Source organism: Pieris brassicae, chromosome 7, assembly GCF_905147105.1.
Source record: "Pieris brassicae chromosome 7, ilPieBrab1.1, whole genome shotgun sequence".
Taxonomy (NCBI): Eukaryota; Metazoa; Arthropoda; class Insecta; order Lepidoptera; family Pieridae; genus Pieris; species Pieris brassicae.
The window spans coordinates 14,829,937-14,851,525 of record NC_059671.1 but is presented as its reverse complement, the minus strand read 5'-3'; the positions used below and the strand labels follow the sequence as shown (position 1 = coordinate 14,851,525).

The 21,589-nt window shown below is 33.2% G+C and overlaps 1 protein-coding gene across 1 annotated transcript in view; it reads left to right on the top strand.

The window, feature by feature from the left end:
- LOC123712472 (neuroligin-1-like) overlaps positions 1-20,932 on the top strand; it is a 57,364-nt gene extending 36,432 nt beyond the window's left edge. The window contains exons 2-15 of the mRNA XM_045665570.1: positions 3,470-3,530; positions 3,751-4,064; positions 4,258-4,475; positions 6,295-6,453; positions 6,796-6,984; positions 9,218-9,303; positions 10,589-10,756; positions 11,245-11,365; positions 11,745-11,941; positions 16,393-16,515; positions 16,969-17,114; positions 17,343-17,470; positions 17,578-17,730; positions 17,803-20,932. Of these exons, the coding sequence (XP_045521526.1) occupies positions 3,874-4,064; positions 4,258-4,475; positions 6,295-6,453; positions 6,796-6,984; positions 9,218-9,303; positions 10,589-10,756; positions 11,245-11,365; positions 11,745-11,941; positions 16,393-16,515; positions 16,969-17,114; positions 17,343-17,470; positions 17,578-17,730; positions 17,803-18,689 (2,766 nt within the window). The 5' untranslated portion in view covers positions 3,470-3,530; positions 3,751-3,873 and the 3' untranslated portion in view covers positions 18,690-20,932. The remainder of the gene's footprint in view (positions 1-3,469; positions 3,531-3,750; positions 4,065-4,257; positions 4,476-6,294; positions 6,454-6,795; positions 6,985-9,217; positions 9,304-10,588; positions 10,757-11,244; positions 11,366-11,744; positions 11,942-16,392; positions 16,516-16,968; positions 17,115-17,342; positions 17,471-17,577; positions 17,731-17,802) is intronic.
- Positions 20,933-21,589: the final 657 nt, after the last annotated feature.

Sequence of the window (21,589 nt, the reverse complement as noted above, 5' to 3'; positions counted from 1 at the left end):
ATCGTCGTTAACTTATCAGTAATATCAACGCTTATGTCATTAAATAAGCTAGTTCCTGAACTCGGTTTCACCTTCGTAGACTGTAGAATCAGATCTTGGTTGTTGCAGGGTTAAGGCCAAATCTGCTATTGCGAATTGGGACATTTGACAGTATGAAAAATGTTATTGAATGTAATCGTTATATAGTGATGTAACATGTAAATAATAATTAATAAACAATAGATTAGTTAAAATATATATGTGTTTTTATTTTTTTTATTAAGGACCCCTACGTACTAGCCTTTCGGGCACGAGACAGTCACGTTACAAAACACCGTCGATATAAGTCGAATCTTGGGAATATATGCGATTGACTGCCTAATCGAATATTACCAACCAGATCTATAGGGATACGATTCAGTACCGCGTGGTAACTGTCCTGTATAATTTGTACAATTTATCCTGGATCATCTAATATCGATTTAAGGCCTTATATTTTTGACTTGTATATTGTTTAAAGTTTTATTTATGTAAAAAATACAATTACAAACTTTCTTTAATTCATCTAACATCTCTTACAGTAAACTAGTCTAATTAAGCTAAAAAACACATACATTTAGTGTTCTTATTTAAATTTGTATTTTGAAATTACTGTCTACTAAATAAAATCACTTATATAACACTATTTACTAGCACTTAAGAAGTTATTAAGTATAATTTGCTCAACACTTGCCTTGCAAAAGGTCTTTTTATGTCTGCACACTAGGCCTATGGCCTCTTTATATGTTGGAGGATTGTCCGCAGTGGTCTCAGCTACGTCATTATCTTTGTTTTGTGGTGGGTAGTAACCTTGCTTTGTCTTGTGTTCTACAAAAAATAGTCGGTAGTGACGAGGTATGGAATGCAGTGGTATCCTTCAGTGAGACCGGAGGTTTTTGAGTGGAACATGCCGTAGGGGTCCCGGTAGAATGCGACAGCGCCCCGGAACCTTTGTAACGCAGCTTTGTAGGAACAAATCGAGGTGGTTTTAGTGGGTATTGTTCACCCAGTCTCTGAATAGCAGAGATTTTGGCGTAGGTCGAGTCCCACATACCCCTGCAACCTTTGAGGGCAGGGGATGCGCAAATGCATTTCCACCTCAGATATCAAAAAATATGTTTAATCTCTCTATTTAATCGTTTCCAAATGCATGCTTATATTCGTGCCTCTGATAAGAAGGCTTTGACATGTTTTTAAATTCTTCATTAGACGCTCTCTATATTTAGGTCCCAACCGATGTCGGCATAGCGACCGCACAAAGAAGCATTTACTATCCCTTACTTTTCCTGCTACTTAACATTCTTGCTATTGATTTAAAAACAATCATAAAATTAAATTAAAATATAATCTTTATTAAAAAAATATGATAACGCTAATAGATATCTAACAATATCGGTCATTGACTTAACGCTTATCCTTCTCCAAATACTGGCACCCATTACGCTCAACGACATCATACGCCGCTTTCTTTCCAATGGTTAGAACCATTTGGGAGTAAAAGCAGTAAGCAGACTTGACCCCAGGTGAAGGTTTATGTATTTAGAGATTTAACAGTGACGACTTATCATAAGATAACAGTTTGTACAGTATGTTATAAAAGTGACCAAATAGGTTTGAGATTTTATGTCACTTCAATACTTTTTTGTATTGCAGTGTCCTCCTATAGAGAAATAAAAATAGCAAATATAATTATAAATCTTTATAAACTTAATTGTCTTCGTTTCATATATGATCTAAGGAAACGTTTAAATCATGTCTCGTTATAAGGCATTATAGGTATTTTTTTACTTTTTAAAACCAAATCTCACAATCTCAACTCTAAAACACAGCCCCTCGTGATTTTTCTCATTAGCTTTTCATTATAATCCATGCATATTACGAAAAACAATTCTAATAATTTATCAATACCTAAATCGGACTTATTAATAAATATTCTCGCAGAAATAAGTCGTTTCTGATACTATATTTACCATCGTTTGAGATACAATAAGCTTAACGTTTACATCAGAAACAGGAAAATAAAATCGGAAAAGATTTGATTCTTTGACCTTTTGAGATTGTGTTTTACAGTTTTATATTTGTATAAAGATTGAGAATAAAAGGGGCTTATATTTTAAAAGAGTTTTATCTTTTTTGACAAGAAGAGTCATTGTAGGTATTTACAAGCTTATTTGGTTACCGAAGCGTTTTGTAAAAAGTCGTGAACATCAATCACTCAAGTGACGGGCAGAACTGTTGATGCTATATATGTCTATGAAAGTATATAATCTATGGGTACTGTTTTAATTCCTATAGATTTCTCGAGTCGACTGCTTTAGATTACTTATTTTTCGCGTACTAAATTGAATAATCTCATTTTACATATGTGTTAATAAAAAAATAGGTAACACTGTTAAGTATGTCCGTAGTTAATACCGCATAGTGTATAAACTAAAATTTGATTAAAATCTATCAATAATCACATTCAAAATAAAACAAAATATAAAACATGTGTTGAATACTGTGTTTGCTACCGTGCTTCGCCGAAGCACTGCTATTTTAACTTACACTTAATGAGAGGGTTACCTCTACCTCTAGGTATATTAACATATATCGTACAAAATCAAGTCAACGTTTTGTAATATGGCCGATTAATTTTTTATTTTAATTTTAAAGGCAAAACAATGTATACTAAGCTACTAAATTCAATGACAAAAGAGTTATATGTTGTCTACTCTATGCTATTAACTCGTCATCTCAATAAATACTGTGTAATTTGCTCACATACATATGATGTGATGTGGGTAATTTACAGATTAATTTAATATTATAATTGATATAGTTACCCTGATACTGTTAATTAATTTATTGCTTACGCATACCTTCATTATTCTATCTATCTATCCGTATTAATTGTCTTCGTGGAATATTGAAACATTCAGAATTCAACAATATTTCAATATGGAAAATAGTGCAAATCTCTCATATTAACATTATTATTTTTATAAAGTGAAAAAATACCTATTTATTAAACTTAAACATGTGATACATGATTGCCGTAAAACTAAACAAAACCGCACTGTCCTCCAAATCCCCAATGCATTTAAGGACAGCGTGTTAAGGATAATTAAAGTACAAAAAAATTAATTCCTGTACATGCGTAGTACACATTTTATAAAATTCTGTCTCTATTCTACAAACAGACGGTTTTAAATTTAGAGGCTATTGCGCCGAATCACGCATATTTAGCAAGCATTGCCACTGGTAAATTTCGTTTAAAATAGCTTCGTTTTGTCGTGTTTGTGTTCCATTAAATTTTACGAACAGCGAGTTTGGTTTGTTAAGATAAACATCAACTGCCTACACTCCACACCGTTGTCCGCAACATCTACAGCTGTTTAATGAATTAATTGTGATTTAGAATCGATGTTTGGAAGCTTTTAATATTTATAACGGGATTGTATTGTTTCAGATTTTCCAATGACTGATTTCAAAATACCTCTTCTTTATATTACGTGCACAACATGACTTGGGTGAGTCGTAGGCATTTGTTTTTTATCTTTCGTTTTTTAATTATTTTATTAAACATCGTAACTACCTACTCGTATTAGAATCATTTATTATGTTAGTTAAGTTAACATTAGTAGTAGTTAAAGTTAGTTAATAACTCAGCCACCGTTTTTTGATTTTAACAAGAACTAAAATATATATTATGTAATAGCAAGGCATGCTATACCTTAACTGTATGCTTAGTGGGCGCCTGCACGCAAGAAGAGTTTAGTGTCAAGATGAAAGGGCGATGTGGGGCTCGCTGGGCGGGACGCGACGCCGCGTGATGCGGGGCGGCGCGACGCCCGCGCGCGCCTGCAGCGCGTGATGCGCGCGGATCGCGCCGCGCTATACGCGTGGCTCGTCTGCTGCGCCGTCGCGCTCTCCACGCACAAGTACAGCACGCGCGTCGTTCGCACCAAATACGGACCCCTACGGGGTATCGTGGTCCACGCACATCCGCAAGTCGAAGCTTACTTGGGAGTGCCATATGCCACACCACCCCTCGGTAGCCTTAGGTAGGTAAATTACATTTTTATTACGTGTAGCTTTTGAGCGCAATGAAACAATGAAATCCTTTTGAACAACCTAAAACTAAATCTGGAACAGTGGGCATATTTGTAGTTACAGCATAATATAAGTCTTGGAACTTGTTCTACTTAATCATAACCTACAGTTTTAGGCAACTACTTTACAATACTCTTTCGAAAGATATATGCCGCCGGTGACGCCGTCTCAGTGGCGTACTCCACGACTGGCAGACGCCGCCGGTCCCGCCTGCCCGCAGCGTCCTCCCCCCGCCGCCCCACGAGACGACGCCTTGCTCATCCACCCGCGCGCTCGGATTAAGCAGCTTGAAAGACTGCTGCCCATGCTTACTAACCAGAGTGAAGATTGCCTTTACGTCAACCTGTATGTGCCCGTAACTGGTACGTTAACTAATTAATTAATAATTGGCATAAATGTAAATAAATAAAGGAATATTGAATCACATTTTTAATAGCAATATATGATTGATATAACCTCCATAAAATCTACAGGCCTGTAATATTTTATAAAACAATGACGCAGAGTTGGTATTATATTTTAATTTTATAAAATATATTTCTAGGGATTTTATAAAAAATTTAAATTAAATTCTGTACAAAATTAAAAACGCGGTGTACATTTCAATTACCTGCAGTAGATGTAAACATAACACTTGACATGCACGTGAATTCATGTACATTCAAAGGGAGTTATCGTTTTGATATCAAAAAATTATATAGTAAGAGATAGGTGAGATAGTCTCGGGACGCTCGTTAATCCTTGCCAGTTTAATCATAATTTATTCACGTCATTCGCCGCTAATTCAGTGCCCGTTAAATAAGGTACTATTTAAATATGCATCGCTATGCTTGCATGTAATAACATTTTAGGAATTCATTAGCTGTGTTTATTTAACAAGTAAATTTTGACTCTAAACATTTGAAGTTCGTAAAAGAATAATTTAATTTTTAGGTATTGTGAATTTGTGTATGTTAAACTGTTTAAATGTGTAAATCTTAATGTTATTTAAGTAAACCGAAATGTTAGAATAACCATTCCTTTAAAGTTGTCTATGGCATCAAACATCGATTAAATATTAATGCTTTTCTCTACAGTCTAGAGGCAAATGAGACGATATTAATATGCAGTTTCTTGTCTTTTCTGTTTAGACCACTGTGAATGCATACAACAAATGATTATGTATCTTATGCCAAATTATTTAGTTTTCTTAGTTTTTTAATATTATGCTATTAAAGTAAATTAGTTTGCAGATTTTGTTGAAGATTAATTAGTTTGTTAACAGCTTAAGGGAGACGGCGACCAATATAATTATATAGAGTGGAAGGGCGACAAAGGGTGTCAAGACCTCAATTCCGTAGTGCATTGCAGTGCATCTTGCCCCCTGCAAGCAGTGCGGAAGTGAGGTTAAGACACTCTAAAGCAGCGATTCAAGACTCCCAGGACAATTTATAGCGGTTTCTTAAACTACTTTATAACTGCACTACTGCACAACATCCTTAGGGTTCCTAAATCATGTAGCTAATAAATAATTGTTTTATATATCATAAAATTTTTAGATAACGTAGCAAACGTGACAAAATCATTGTTTTAAGGGAAATCGAACCCCGGATCTAACAGTAAAACCTTTGTAAGCTAAGTAATGAGCTTTAAAATGTGCATGATCTTATATTACTCATGTATCACCATTGCCTAGAATAAGAGGCCCTTATATATTAAACTCTTATGTAAATAAGGTTATGTCAGACAAGCGTCCCATCGATAGAGTAGAGAGTAGACTTTTGCGCACATATTTATGAATATATAGTAATCGCAAAACTTCTAGTCCGAATTGAAGTTGCATCATAGCGACTGATGGAGGTACAGTCAAGAGAGAAATATTCTATTCTATTCTATGCAATAGTACGCCTCGTGTTTGATCGGAAGTTTTGTGATTACTGTATTTATAGAAAATTACAACAAATATACTGTTTTGTTATAATGATGAATAATGCATATTTATTGTAAACAGTTATGTTGACATTAAGGGTTTTATTATTTTTGTTACTCTAAATATCTTTCGCTCTCCGTTTTACTCATTATAATTTATTGAATAAAGCGACGGAAGAAATTTCTTTGTACAACGAATTAGTCCGCAAGGCGTTTTGTAATAAGTTTATATTTTACTAAAAGTTGAAGTTGCCTTTTTAACTTATTCTACAGGTGCAGAGATGGAGTCTGAGAAAGCAAGATTGCCATGTCTTTTGTTCGTGCACGGGGAGTCTTATGAATGGAGTTCGGGCAATGCGTACGACGGAACAACTTTAGCCGCACATGGCAACATCATTGTAGTTACTATCAACTTTAGATTGGGTGTTTTGGGTAAGTTATAATTATACATATATTTTACTCCCTTAATCAAATTTGCACACTTTACACTTGATTACACTTGAACGCCCGTCGTACAATACATTAAAAAAACGTTGTAAATGTTAAAAAAAACTAGTTTTTGGGAAACTTGTATATGTACAACAAAATCTCAGGAAACATATACGTCTTTAACTTTAAATGTAGTTTTATAGAAATTGAAAATAGTTACAATAGTATCTATTAAAAGAATAACTTTATTAAAAAATCTTGTAATTTTTCACGTGACGCAAAAGTGACAAGGGATATATACAGTAGCTGTCCCGTTCTTAAATATTTGTCACAATAATTTCACAGGTTTTTTAAAAACTGGTGCTAAAGGGTCAGCGCAGGGTAACTTTGGCCTAATGGATTTGGTTGCCGGACTGCATTGGTTACGTGAAAATCTTCCCGCTTTTGGAGGCGATCCTGAAAAGGTGACTCTGATGGGACATGGTACCGGTGCCGCATTAGCTAACTTCTTGGCCGTATCACCTGTATCTAGAGGTATTTTTAATCACATAGAATGAACACAGTAAAACTAAGTCAGGTCCTGTTGTATGCGAAATGACAGAACAATTTTATAGAAATAATTGTTAACATTGAATAAAACGCATCAATTTCATTAAGACTTAATTGCACAAATAAAAAATCAATGGCGCTATAACCTTTTTAGGTCTGGGCCTTAGATTTCTGTATCTGTTTCATGATTATTTGTAAATTGAATAGGCAAGTAGGTGATCAGCCTTCTGTGCCTGACGCACGCCGTCGACTAATTGGGTCTAAGAAAGTCGGTTTCCTCACGATGTTTTCCTTCACCGTTCGAGCTAATGTTAAATGCGCACATAGAAAGAAATCCATCCGTTGGTGGTGGTCGGGGATCGAACCTACGACCTCAGGGATTAGCGTCGCACGCTGAAGCCACTAGGCCAAGACTGCTCTGCACAAATGATAAGTGGTTCATCAATGTTTACTACTTTGGAGTCCATATATCTTTAAGTAATAACTTTTTAAAGCATTATTTTAGGCGTATAAATACGTATACGATAATCCAGCAACGTATTTATTTTTAATGTTTGTCTAATAATCAAATAATAGTTAAAATAAAACTCTTGGAGAATTACTAAAATATATTAGAGTAAATGCTAGACGACAAAAAAGGGTCACACGATGGACTCAAATCAATATACATAAATAAACACGTTCTAGTGCAGTTAATTTTTAGATGAAAGGCTCAAAACTTAGGACTTGTCATCTTCTAAATGAAGCCCACACGTTTGTGTAGAATGAATAGTTTCCTAGATAGATATTGAGCGATTTCTATTTGTCTAGTGCTGGGCTCGGTTTTGACATATCGCAAAGTATCATGAAAATGATTTTACGTGAATATTGTATTGAATTGTTGTTTAAAAAACAATCGAAATCTCTCTTTAATACCATTGTAATAAATTCTTTAGGTTTGTTTACACAAACGTTCCCAAAACAATGAATGTTGGGGTTATAATTATCGTCATTTCCTTTATCCTGTCCATTGCTATAAAAAATATAAATTGCGGTTATGGTAACACGGGATCGTTGTTGAGTCTGTGATTATGAATGACGCACGGGACCCATTGTTTGTAATTAGGCCGAGACTTTCTCTCTGTATCTAGGGTACTATTTACACTACGATAAATATATTTTTAGATTTCATTGCTTGAATTAACCAAAAAAGAGATTTTTTCACTTAATTCGAAACATAACTAAGAAAACAATTTTTTAACCGGATTAAAGCTATTTGTATTATTATAAACTTACAATTATTTTACATAATTTTAAATTTTTCCGACGTTTCGCGTGCGTTTGTCTTGCATCTTGCAACGGGGTGTTACTTTTGATTGGTCTTAGGAATTGTTGATTCTTCTTGAAAATTGTATTAATAGTTTTAGGATCCGGCTAATTCTATCTGTAACTCCCTTACATATGGCAGGTAGGCTGGCTGGCGGGGAACTGTTTGTGTCTTGTTTTTGTTTCTGTGAAGCAGCCTGGGGATGCGCAGCTTGTTTCGGTGTAGCACCTGTTTTACATGCTGTAGTTCCTCCTCGAGGTGGGCAGCATCACAAAGACGTTAGTCGATATCAACTTCGGGGAAATAAATACAGATAACACAACTTTCTCTACAGCTGTGATACTTTTGACATTCAACACCTTTTGTCTTCAGTCAACGTGACCACGCACGCTGTAAAGCACGCGAAACGTCAGAAAAATTTAAATTTATGTAAAAAAATTATAAGTTTAAAATAATACAAATAGCTTTAATCCAGTTAAAAAATTGTTTTCTTTTAATGTGTAAAAGCTATGTTAACTAAAGAAAATACTATAGGCAGACTATATTTTGTAATAAAATTATAATTTACAGGTTTATTTATTTGTTTTTTTTTTTATTAATTGCAAAACTTAAAATGAAATAAAGAGAATATTTAACAAGTGAATGGGTCTTGTATCAATAATATGCCCATTAAAAATAATCCGTAAGTATTGGAAACAATGCTGCCCAACAAGCTGAATTTTGTACCGAAACATGCCGGTCAGTAAATAATTGTATGCCACGAAAGATATCAATCACAAAAACTGTTAAGATTTATTTAGGCCCCGCTTCACATTGCCGTATTTAAAATATGGGCTTCACAAATAATATGGATGGCCTATTTACATAATCCATTTCGTAAATAACAAAACTAAATACATTCATTCGTTTCAGAGCTGCTGAGGCGTGTCATTTTGTTAAGCGGATCTGGACTCAGTTCATGGGCGCTGCAAAGGGATCCTCTGTCAATAAAACGAAAGGTTCGAAACAATATATTTTTCTACTCTCTTATAACTTAATCTGTGTGTATTTAGAATATTAAGTATAATATAGTTCGTATTCGATATAATCAAATATAAAAAGAATACTTGGTATCAGCTTTCATATAAACTAATATAAGTACGTGTGGTGTATTATAATATTGATATAGTGTTGTTTAATAAAAAGTGATAATGAGTATTAATCATTCATTAATAGTTATTTAATTTTTTGACATAGTAACCTTTCAGCTTTATACATTTTGTATATCTCCTTTATAAAGCTATTCCTTACTTCAATAAATGTTTTTCCTCCTCATCCCTTTAAAAACCGCTGTACTTGAGATATTCCTTCAACTTAAACTGGTAGAAATCCTGTTGGTAGAGATCTAGGCCCGATGAATCTAGGTAGAGGTGTTTCATCAATTTGAAATCAACTTCTTGAATACCAGCCATCGCCATAGCCAACTCTGGATTTGTACGTTCTTGGTTAAACAAAACAACTTTAGCTAGTTTGCCAGTGCGTAGCTAGCTTATTCCTCATACAACTTTCTTATTAGTCCTGTGTACAAACTCCATAAAGTAGTAGCTCCATGATTAATGTATTCTATCAAAACCACCGTTGGAGTTGGAGATAATGGTCCAAGTCATGGACTGTTTCTTCGTTTTCGGGTCATAATGGTGAAGCCTACATGGTAAACCCAAAACGAAATTCTCAGTGTCTTTTATTTCTGCGCGTCATAAAACATTCTGGGCACCCAGACCGCTAATACGTTTTTCATACCCAAATGGTTGTGTATAAACACGTCCTAATAAAATCAACATTTCTTCTTATATTAAAAAAAGCAGTAAGACATAACATTTTCCAGTATTTTAATCATTTATTCAGTCACCACCGAATAAGAGGCCCCATAGGTCGTTTGTCGTCGGCGTAACTTGAACTACTTTCTCGCTCACTAACGCGCAACCGAAAAATATGGAAGAGCGTGAACCCCTAATGTTACTCTCTGACTTACCAGCTCCATAGTAAAAAAAATCGAGCAAATTTATTTTATTACCGTTAGATAATTGATTGTTCATTATTTTGTCTGAGTTATGCCTGCGCGTATTTATTTATTTTATTTCCAAGGAAAAAGTATCGCATTATCAATGTAATTAACATTGAACACCTCTTGTAAATTCCACTAAATACGTCTAAATATTCAAGCGATCATCATCTTTCCAATAGATGAATTACCAAGAATTTGCCTACAATATACACAATTAATAGTGATATTTCACGACCTAGGTGGCAGAGCACACCGGTTGCCATGGAGACCTTTTAGAAGATGATATAGCACCCTGTCTACGCAACAAGCCTCTCACTGATTTGCTATCTGTGCGTTTGGATCCTCCAAGATTCCTCTCAGGCTTCGCACCATTTGTTGACGGAACAGTTATAGTAAATCCTTCCCATGTAAGTGAGCTTCAGATACTGCTATTTAGTAAAAAAATATTAATTAATCCTAATTTATTACATAACATAATATTTTAATAAGTAGCTATGCAGTAATTCAATGACGTAGGTAATTGCATAGGACTATCTACAAGGATAGAACCTACACTATTGCAATTTTATTATACATAAATGATAATAATAATAATAAATAATAAGAAATATTCTTATTACTTTTATACCTTACGTAATAATAAAGTAATAATAAATAATTATTACGTTTATTAAAGATCTTCTCACGTATCTTATAAGTTTTTACACCAGATGACTAACGCCCGGTTCTAACGAAGTATCCATCGTAATTGCTACGAGACGTAGACGTATTTAAGTAGAAATAAAGCAATTAATAGTCCTCGTCTGGGTTTCTATAGAAAAGTTTACTATTCAAAAATTAATTTATTACTACTAATTTATTACTATAAAAAATAATTTAAATGATTTGCAACCAGGCGCCCCCTCCTACGGATAGCTCGCGGTTAGGGGCCGGCGCGGCAGCTGTGGCCAGCGCTGCCGGTCATGAATTAGCCGACTTCCCGCACAGAGAACTACTCTTTGGACTCACTACTACGGGTATGTGGTCATAATAGAAAAGATGTATAAAACCATTTGATACTCACTTAATACTGAAATTTACGAATCCATTCTCATCTGATTTTGGGGTAAGAAATGGTTCACTTAGATATGAAGAAAAACTTAATTTAATTTTAAGTTTTTAATTTTAATAGTCTTATCAAATTATGTTAAATATTAAAGCTATGTATAAGAAACTCGCATTCGTTATTTTTATATCAAGTTACTACACTTAACGCACTTGAAACCCTTAAAATAAAACGTAAAATTTAAATATTCTATGGAATGGGCGAATTTTCACTTTTTAATTAAATAGACGTGAATGCCAAAGCGTCGACTCATAAATTTATGCAAATGAATGACATGCCATTACTTGCAGAGTCTTACTTGGAATTCAATGCTCAAGACTTGGAGTTTGGCTTCAATGAGAGCCGCCGCGACCGCATTCTGCGTACATTCGTCCGAAACGCTTATTACTACCATCTCAACGAGATTTATTCAACTCTCAAAAACGAGTATACTGACTGGGATAAACCCGTGCAAAATCCGCTGAGTGTGCGCGACGCTACTCTGGAGGTAACAGACATTACTATCTTGCTTATATTGTTGTTACATCTGTGTTTGTTTTGATTTTGACATCTGTCACACACTTCTTTATAACAAATCGAAACGAAAATTGCAATCGCGCGTATATTTTCGTTTTTAATATTTTTTTAATTTAAAAATGTGTAAATTATTAATAATTATATAAGAAATTAATAACATTTTCATAAAGTAATGAGTAGGTACTGATGTTTTCCGCAGGGAAATAAGAATAATATATGGGGCGAAGATCGAAAACGTAATTCCAAATTGAGATCAAAATGATTCGTGATAAGTTATTTTGAATTTGTAACCGCTCGTAGACATTCAGAGAACAATTTAATTTCGTTCATGGATTAGCCTGATGGCCTAGTGGCTTCAGCGTGCGACTCTCATCTCTGAGGTCGTAGTTTCGATCCCCGGCTATGCACCAATGGACTTTCTGTCTAGGTGCGTACTTAACATTCGTTCGAACGGTGAAAGAAAACATCGTGAGGAAACAGGGCATGCCTACAGACTCAAAAGGACGACGGCGTGTGTCTGTCACAGGAAACTGATCACCTACTTGCCTATTACATTTTTTTTTTATTATTGGCGATGCATGCAATTATTATTATATATTATTATTCACACACTGGGGACATCCCTGTGTGTGGCTCTAGACCAGGTACTCCCAACCATTTTATGAGCAATGCTCCACCTTAGCCTTTCTAAAATTGTCATGCCTCCTTAGGGGAGCTAAGTACCATTAAATATAAAAAAATCAATTGTTCACTAAGTTCTTAACTATATATATATATATATTTGGAAAATTTACTTTTGCAAAACAAATATAATGAAAAACTGTAAATCAAATTTCAAATTATTTATATAATAAATTTCCCCCCTGAACAATCGAATCGCCCCCTATCAGACGAGAGCCTACCATTGAGATATACTGCTGTAGACCTTACAAATAAATAAAACTAATTCAAATCTTATAAATTAGGGGATATACTGTATAGTAATGTAATGTATAATTAGTTAGTGAATTCTCAAATGATATCATTTTAGCTACAAGCTCCGAAGTTTAATATATCACACGTTGGTTTATTAAAATGATTTAATAACATAGGTGACAACACTTATGAGTGTCAATAAAAATATTATAAATTTATATTCTCCAGTTCTCAAATAAAAATCGTAGAACATATGATAACCCACTACCAATTCTACACTACGCTTTTCAGCCACCAAGTTTTTTGTTTTTCAAGATGCTTATAAATTATTACATGATTAATAATGAATAAATTCATCAAATGCAGGGGTATTCATTGCAGGGAATATTATCATTCCGAAATTTCACTTTAAAGATCCGGCTAGCAGTAAGCAGTAAGCATTAATAAATTATATAAATCCATCTCGAACTAAGCTACAAAAGCTTTTCTTGTTTATGTATTAATGTTGAATTTTAATCAAGCCAAAATAAGAGATTGTCGGCATTCGGCTTAATGTATTTATTCCAGACCCTTCAAAACGATGTGGGTAAGTGAACGCTTTTGCGGTCGTAGTTAGAATGATTAATAAAGCGTTTGAGCCTTCATTTTTATTTGCAATAGAAAGTAACCTAACATTATTATTTATGAATACCAACCTAGCGTTTGTTTTATTGGTACTTATAATTAAAACAACGTCATGAGTATAATAGCTGTATAGAAGAGTAGAAGATATATTTCACGACATATGAAATAACGTTAGATTGACGGATGAAGGCGGGTTTTGATATATAAGATACATGAATATAATAATAATAAAACTTTATTCATGATGGTTGTGGCAAATTAGATCTAACGCTAGATCCAACACTAGATGTCATGTATACACTGGTACATAGTGCATGTTTAAGCCTTTTTTTTTAGAAAAAACCTAAGAGACCTAGAGAAAGTATAACACTAAGTATGCGTTAATGTATGTGGTGACAGTTTGTTTATATTAAACGCAATGTAACCCTCAACACACTTTTGCGGCTGTTTTGCGAAATCTATAAGGACGAATTGTAAATGAGATGGGCTAGCTATCTGCAATGAATTTCCAAAAGATACAGAGTAAGATACAGTCTAATATGAACATACGTGTTTTGTTATAACAAATTTTAATATGTTCAGAAATAATTATTGCAATTGAAAGTACATAGTTATTATAATAATTAAGTTGAACAAAGAACATGTGAATATATTTAAGTTTTAAGCTTCAGAAAATGTCAGCAGTGCGGCAAGTCTTCATTATAATAGAAGTTAATGATATCGTGTTCCCGTGTAATGTTTTAATAAAACCTCTTTTATGTACAACCATAAACACTAAGATTGTTTGTAAATAAACAATACTTTAGTCTCTTAGAGTCTTTAACTACATTAATTAATTTGTGTCGAGTATATTTTGTTACCGACATATATGCCAATATAAAACAATAGCAGCGCCTATAACGGTAAATAATCAAATAAATGTCGATAGATAATTTGTCTTATCCTGTAGTGAATATGTCTTATTGGTTAAACGTTCAATATTATTTGATTTTGCTTTTCTCAAGTTGTGTTAGCTGCCCATTTATTTATATACAACTATCATTTGCAATTAGGCACATCCTGATTGAGGAATTTCACAGTCACTATCAATCACAAATGGAACACTAAAATAAATTGCATTAAATTGCTTTCGTCTTCGTTTTTATATAAAAATGTTACTGAGAAGGACTTCCAATTCCTTTAATTTTGTATAAAATCCATTGAGATAGTTGAGTTGTGAAATCGTTGCAGCATGAAATAGCAGCATTTGTTGCGAGCTTAATGTAGCTTCAGCAGTAAAGAGTGATATTTTCTTTAAAAGAAAAGCCTGTGTCACTTAAGGCCTTCTTTTCACATCATTAAGTACTCTCAAATAAATAAATAATGCATTACTGAAACAATAATAAATATATAAGGCTATATTTTGCGTATGGCTAAATGATTCGCATATATTAGAAGCTATTTAGAATGAAACTTTATAATTTGGGTCCCAGAAAAGAAATACTCTTTTAGTAGAGGGAATCTAAAATAAATTTATTAGATATGAGGGTAGACGGTATCTATTTTACCCAGTTATGTTTTTGTCTGGGGTATGGTTAGAAGTAAGGAGGGAACTTGCTGCACTATATTGTTTAAGATTCTTATAGGTAAGGTATATGCTGTAGAAATGTTGGAGTTGCGAGTGCCAAATAATCACACACGCTAGCAGTGCCGCGAGCGCGTACAAATTTTATTAGGGAAGCAACATTTACGCGCGTCTTGCTAATCAATACTACGGCAGGTCTCAATTCACAATAATCGCTATATATACTACCACTTACACTATGAGAAACAAATGTGCGTAGCGTAGCTAGGTGGATAAAGCACATAACTTAGAAAGTTAGAATACTAATGTCTATGTTATTATACACACGAATCTTAACACACATCCATATACTTATCAATATTTAACTTAAAAAATCCAAATATACATTTTATGATGATGGAAACTGCGGTTAAGTTAACCCAGTGGAATATTGCCAATAACAACATTACGGTAATAGATGGCGATTTTTCAATAAAAACATATTAAATAATTATGTGTCTTGATATCGTTTCTCGTACTGCACATATAGCTAAAAGCACTTCAATCTCCTATGTAAATAATGTAATAAATTTGCTTTTATAAAAGTTAGTTTATGTAATTATATAGGAACTCACTTTAATAAATTGTACACAGCTCAAATATTTATTTACATATTTTAAGAATACATATAATTTAACAAGTTTTTAAGCACCCATTTCATATTTATACAGATATGATATAAATCAATACTACATATGATATGACCGTAAATCGTACGCCGAATATAATGTTGAAGGAACCAACGTCCGAGTTCTATGTAGACAGTATAGATTAAAGCCTTCCCGTCTTATTCATAAACCTCAAATGGTATTAGAATGTTTTATCACATCTATTTGAATTCAAATTGACTTTTACTACGAATATTTATTAATTTTTAGATAGAACAATCAACTAAGCAAACAAAAATGTCCTTAATATTGATTCGTTATTTTTATTATATAATAACAGTGTCCTTTTATTAACACACAGTAACCAATTACATATTAAGAGTAATATAACGGTGTATTTAGTAACGATGTAAACACATTAATGATACTTAACGCTTTATGTTAAGTAAGTCACGTATACGTAATATTTGTGTAAACGTCACATTTGGTATTCTCTTAAAGTTTCAAATACATATATAAGTTTAAAAAAGTTAATACCAAGTATATAGTAAAAAGTTCATTCCTACTGCAATAATGTTGCGTCGGTAATTAAGAAAACCGCCCTACAGGTTATGTAAAAACGTGAATTCATACTTAAATATGTGAAGTGATGAAAATTGAATTATTCGCCAGATTCTTAGCGATGGCCGCACCGCAGCGCCTTTAATAAGATTGGGATACCTCCACGCTTTACGCCGCGGATCAACCTATTTCACTCATTTTCACTATCTTTCTCCTGAGAAGGACTATCCTCAGGTATGTATGATTACTGGAACAATATATTTATAAAAAAAACTTATAGCAATAATGTTCAATAAAAACATACTAAATTGTCACCACCACCACGTTGTCAAGGCATAGTGCGTTATCTTGTTGATTATGTTTCAATAGTGAATGGGAAAGAACGACTAAAGTATAATTTTTAATTTAGTTACATATAGAAATGGTCGTCAGTCTTTATATACATATTTTTAATTTATATGTTCCATTATTAGTAAATGGTTCGATGGTCTTGACGTTAGATTATTAACCACTTGCCTATATAATTTTTGACGCTTTGTCTAAAAATCAATGGAGAAGCCTAACTTCAAACAACTTGTTACTTTATTATAATAAAGACAAATTGAAAAATTTGGATAAATCTACACCGCCTATTGACACATGAGAACCAATTAATTAATCTCTCTGCCTCTTAATGTATCCAATTAGCGACCAGGATCGGTGCACGGCGAGGAGCTACCGTTCTACCTTGGAATGCCACTATCTCAGGCCTACCATCACTTGAACTTTACATTACAAGAACAACGTGTGTCGAAATTATGTATGCATTATGTGGCTAATTTTGTTCGTTATGGGTGAGTAATGTATATTTTTCCTTGCTAAGATTACGATACCGACCAGGCCTCGCGCTTTAGTGTTTAACGTAAGTATAAAACGTCGTTGATAATTAATACGTTCGATTCCCGGTCAAACAATAATTTTTGGGCATTAGGATGCAGAGGAATGATTTACTTTACCAATTACCTTTAAAAACCTAACCTAACCTAATATAATTAAATTCATTTTACAAATAATAATTTTAGGAACCCAAATGATCCCTCAGCGACTCCGCCACCGAGCCCAATGCTAGGTGAACCTGTCGCAGTAGGCCCTGATGATATACCCTACTGGGACACCTACGATACAATTAACCAACTCTATATGGAAATGAGTAAGTTTTTAAGCTACAAATAATATTTAAATAATTTCTGTTTCCTTAATAATTCACATTAAAAAAATATTTTTAATTGGATTTTACTCCATTTCGTTTTTAATCAGGTACTAAGCCTGGTATGCGAAGTCATTATCGTGGTCATAAAATGTCGTTATGGTTATCACTGATCCCACAACTGCATCGACCTGGTTCCGATCTGCCTGACGCCGCCATGAGGCACCATCACTTTCAAGATGACAGCCAAAATTATTATGAAGGTAACAATATCTTATTATAAATAAGTATTAAAATAGTTAACAAAGTACATAAAAAAATACTATTTTCAATAGGAGCAGTTAGAGAGCAATCGATGTCCAGAGCCCACGTTCCACACGTTGTAAATATTGGACGTGGTGGCGATAAAACTACGCCATCAAGTCGTTCTGTATCGCCAAAACCATCTCCCGCCCCTCCAGTTTCAACTGAATGTCCACCAAACGCTACAGTCACTCCCATACAAACTGACGACGCACTTCTACGAAGACTTGCCTCCTCGCATTACCAGTCGTATACAGCTGCTCTCACTGTTACAATTGCCGTTGGATGCTTTTTATTACTACTAAACGTACTGATTTTTGCTGGAATTTATCATCAAAGAGGGACACGACCTCGACGATCCAAAGATGATTTTACTGAGGCAGGAAGTTCTTCATCGTCTGATAATTATGACGGAAAAATTGATTATGAAGTAAGAGCCTTTGAGGGGAAAGGGTTTGGCTTTGAGTGTAAGTCGGCTCATGTGCCGCGTGGGTCAGGTTCCAAATTTGATTTACGTACTTTGTCAGACTGTGGTGAGCCAACTTTCGGTGAATATAGTTGTTACGATGAAAAACATCTGGCCGCAAGAAGGTCGTTGCCGGATGTGAGTGTTGGTAGTGCCATTGACGCTGGTAATGTTGTGTGTATAGATACACAAAAACCAGATATACAAAGAATAGAAGCACGCATTCAAGAAGCTGTAAGCAGGACCAGTACCTTCGAGCCTAGAGTGGTTGATAGTTCGACACAAGTGAAGTTTGGCCCTTTATGTGATGGCCAGGAACTCCTCTCCGATTCAAATGGGGATTCTGAAGGTGCAACTGGTTCAAGTATTTTAAGAGTTCCACCTGCACCAACAACACCAGCGCCTCCTGGTATTATGAAGAAAAGAGTTCAAATACAAGAGATATCAGTATGAGATTTGGAGAAATTAGACACTGCGGTGGTGGTTGTTAATGAAAGGACTGAATTATAAAGTGAAACACGTTTTATGAACGTTTTACTTAATAAATGTATATAATGTAAATGGAAACAAATCTTAATGATTGTAAATATGTGAATTGTTGTTCGCACTGTTTACTAATATGATGCATACAAAGCCAAAAAATAAAGCTGGGCATGCTTTAGCCGATAGATAGGACGTTATTTTTATTGAAGTAAATTCAGAAATAACACTGGATTTTGTTACTTGAATTTTAAGTTATGAGCGCCCTAACTATAGTAATTTTAAATAATTAGTTAAAACTTTGATGATCATATTATTCTAAAACGTGAATGAGGAAGATTGAAGATCGTAAATTTTACCGGGGTCCATATTACCGGTTTATAAACCACTTAGCTATAAAAATATATAGGTTAGTATAAAACAGACTGCGGCACATTTGTTACAATTTGAGTATTCTGTTTTTACATGAAATGTGTGAATATTACAATAATAACATTAGAAGTGTACTAAGACTAATTTGCCAATATAGGTGTATATAATAATATCAAAGTGTTTCAAAGTTGTAGTAATTATTAAGAATAATGCGTATGTTGTGATTTTTTGTAAATTTAATTTAAGTATGATATACCTAAAAAGTGTGTAGTTTTTGATAAGTAAAGGTATAAACTAAATACTGGATACTTTATGGACGAGCAATATCAAATTGTTATTAAATATGTTGAGGTGAACAGGGTAAAATTTCAGTTTATATCAATGGAATGAACTTGTGAAATACGATTTTACAATATTACTTATAAAAGTTTCGGCTGTATTTATAAAAGATATATTTTGTGATTTTTATTGCCCAGCTCAACTATCATATCCTTTAAGATTGAATTTTTTTTTATTACTCAATCACCTCCGTATTTCTTAATTTGTCTAAGAATTCGAAGAATTTAGACCGCATTTATGTAGTATTTTACACATATCTCACTTTATTTCAAAGAGCTGAAAATGCGTAAAATCCCGGTGCACCAAAAAAATTTGCTCCAATCAATTCAAATCAAGCCAATATTATTTTGATCCATTTCATTTCACTTATTATTATTATTATATTGTATTTACAATATTGTTTCTGCACTAACTAATCTTTGATAGGATTGCTATACTTTGAAATGAAACAAATGACAGGCACTCATTTTCTCCCTGTAATTCGTAAAAAAAATCTCTTGAAATTGTCGGAAAATAAACCGCTTTTACTTTATTTGCTTAGTGTTCGTCCATAATTTATCTTTGCAGGAATTGATGAGCATTAAGTATTTAAAAATCTAACTTGAATGATTTCATAATAAGTAAAGTATCCATATTGTGACAAAATGTTCTGTTGTAATATTAAGTTATAATTATTTACCATATTTATTATAAAAATTAGATATCTTCCTAAAAGGAATTGCATATTAGTAATTAAAATATTAAACCACTTTATGGTTAATGGTTTATGATTTTAGAATTTAAATAAAAACGTTGGAGGTTTTAGGTTTACAGTTCTTAAACAAATAAAATATATGCATTATGAGATGAACATACAATCACGTGGTAGTGTATGTAACAATACGCAATTAAAATTTGAAAATCTTATTAAAACTACATATAATCAGTCAATTTAACCTTTTTGCTGTTACCATTATCGATGTAGTTCACTCAATAATATTAAAACAAAATTATTTGAAATAAATTCACTACTGGATCGGGAACGCTGTCGGCATTGCTATTGGAAGTTACAGAGTAAATTAATCTCCGTTGGGATATTTTTTGACCAACTTTATTTTATTCAATATAATCTTAAATCTGAGCCTAAGGCAATTAGTTCAAATAATTTTAGCATATGTACGGAGAACATATGCTTTCTATGAATATATAAAAGCAAAAAAAAATACTATACTCTTGTGGATAGCAACAGTAACAGCTCATGAATCAATTATAAAATACTTTTAGCACAACTTTATATCATCATATGCAACTGCTCTTGAAAGCACCTCCTATAGGTATATTTGTTGAACGTTGTTATAGCAAGTGTGGTATGCAAACGCAATATTCCGATAAGATTTGAATAAATCTATTGGCTGAAAATGGGTAAAAACAATTTATTCGTTTAAATATTCTTAATATTCGTAACTTCATAAATATGTATTAAATTTTATCTCAGATACATACTTGGTTATGATTGTAAATTTATTTATAAGATGAATTTGTGTATTTAAGTCATAGGAATTCATTGTAAAATAAAGTATGTGTTAATGTCCAAACCATTTATCGTTTCTTTTTACACTTGTTAAGTAATTTGAAGTTTAAAACATTGATTTTAATCTGATCGTTGCTATAAATGAAATATATATTAATGATTTCTGTAAAGTATAAATTTCTGTTAGATAATTTGTCGGCTATGTATTAACTCTAGTGAATTGAGTGTATAGCTTATATAAATATTATTTAGATGCAATAGGATCAGTTTTTGGTTTTAAATGAATGTAAATAGTCTATGATGGCATTTTGTTACAGTCTGGTGTTATGTGGAGTGCGTAAAACATAGTATTGAATAAAATTTTGAAATTACCTATGATTTTTATTACCATGTCCGACTACAGATCATGAGTTCTCGGCTTAGATTCTCAGATTAAGCTAAAAGTTACGAAATTTTTAATTTTCGTCGTAAAATTCAATGTTAGTGCTGAGTTAAGGTTAATACCTTCTTAATGAACACGAAAAGTCGGCCATGGGCCTGCTTTTGTGTTAGATACTGCCAGTCGGACCAGCCTAGTATAAGATTATGGAGAGCACTATAATGGAATGTATACCAATGGAATGGAATGTATTATATATCATAAAAATCCTTA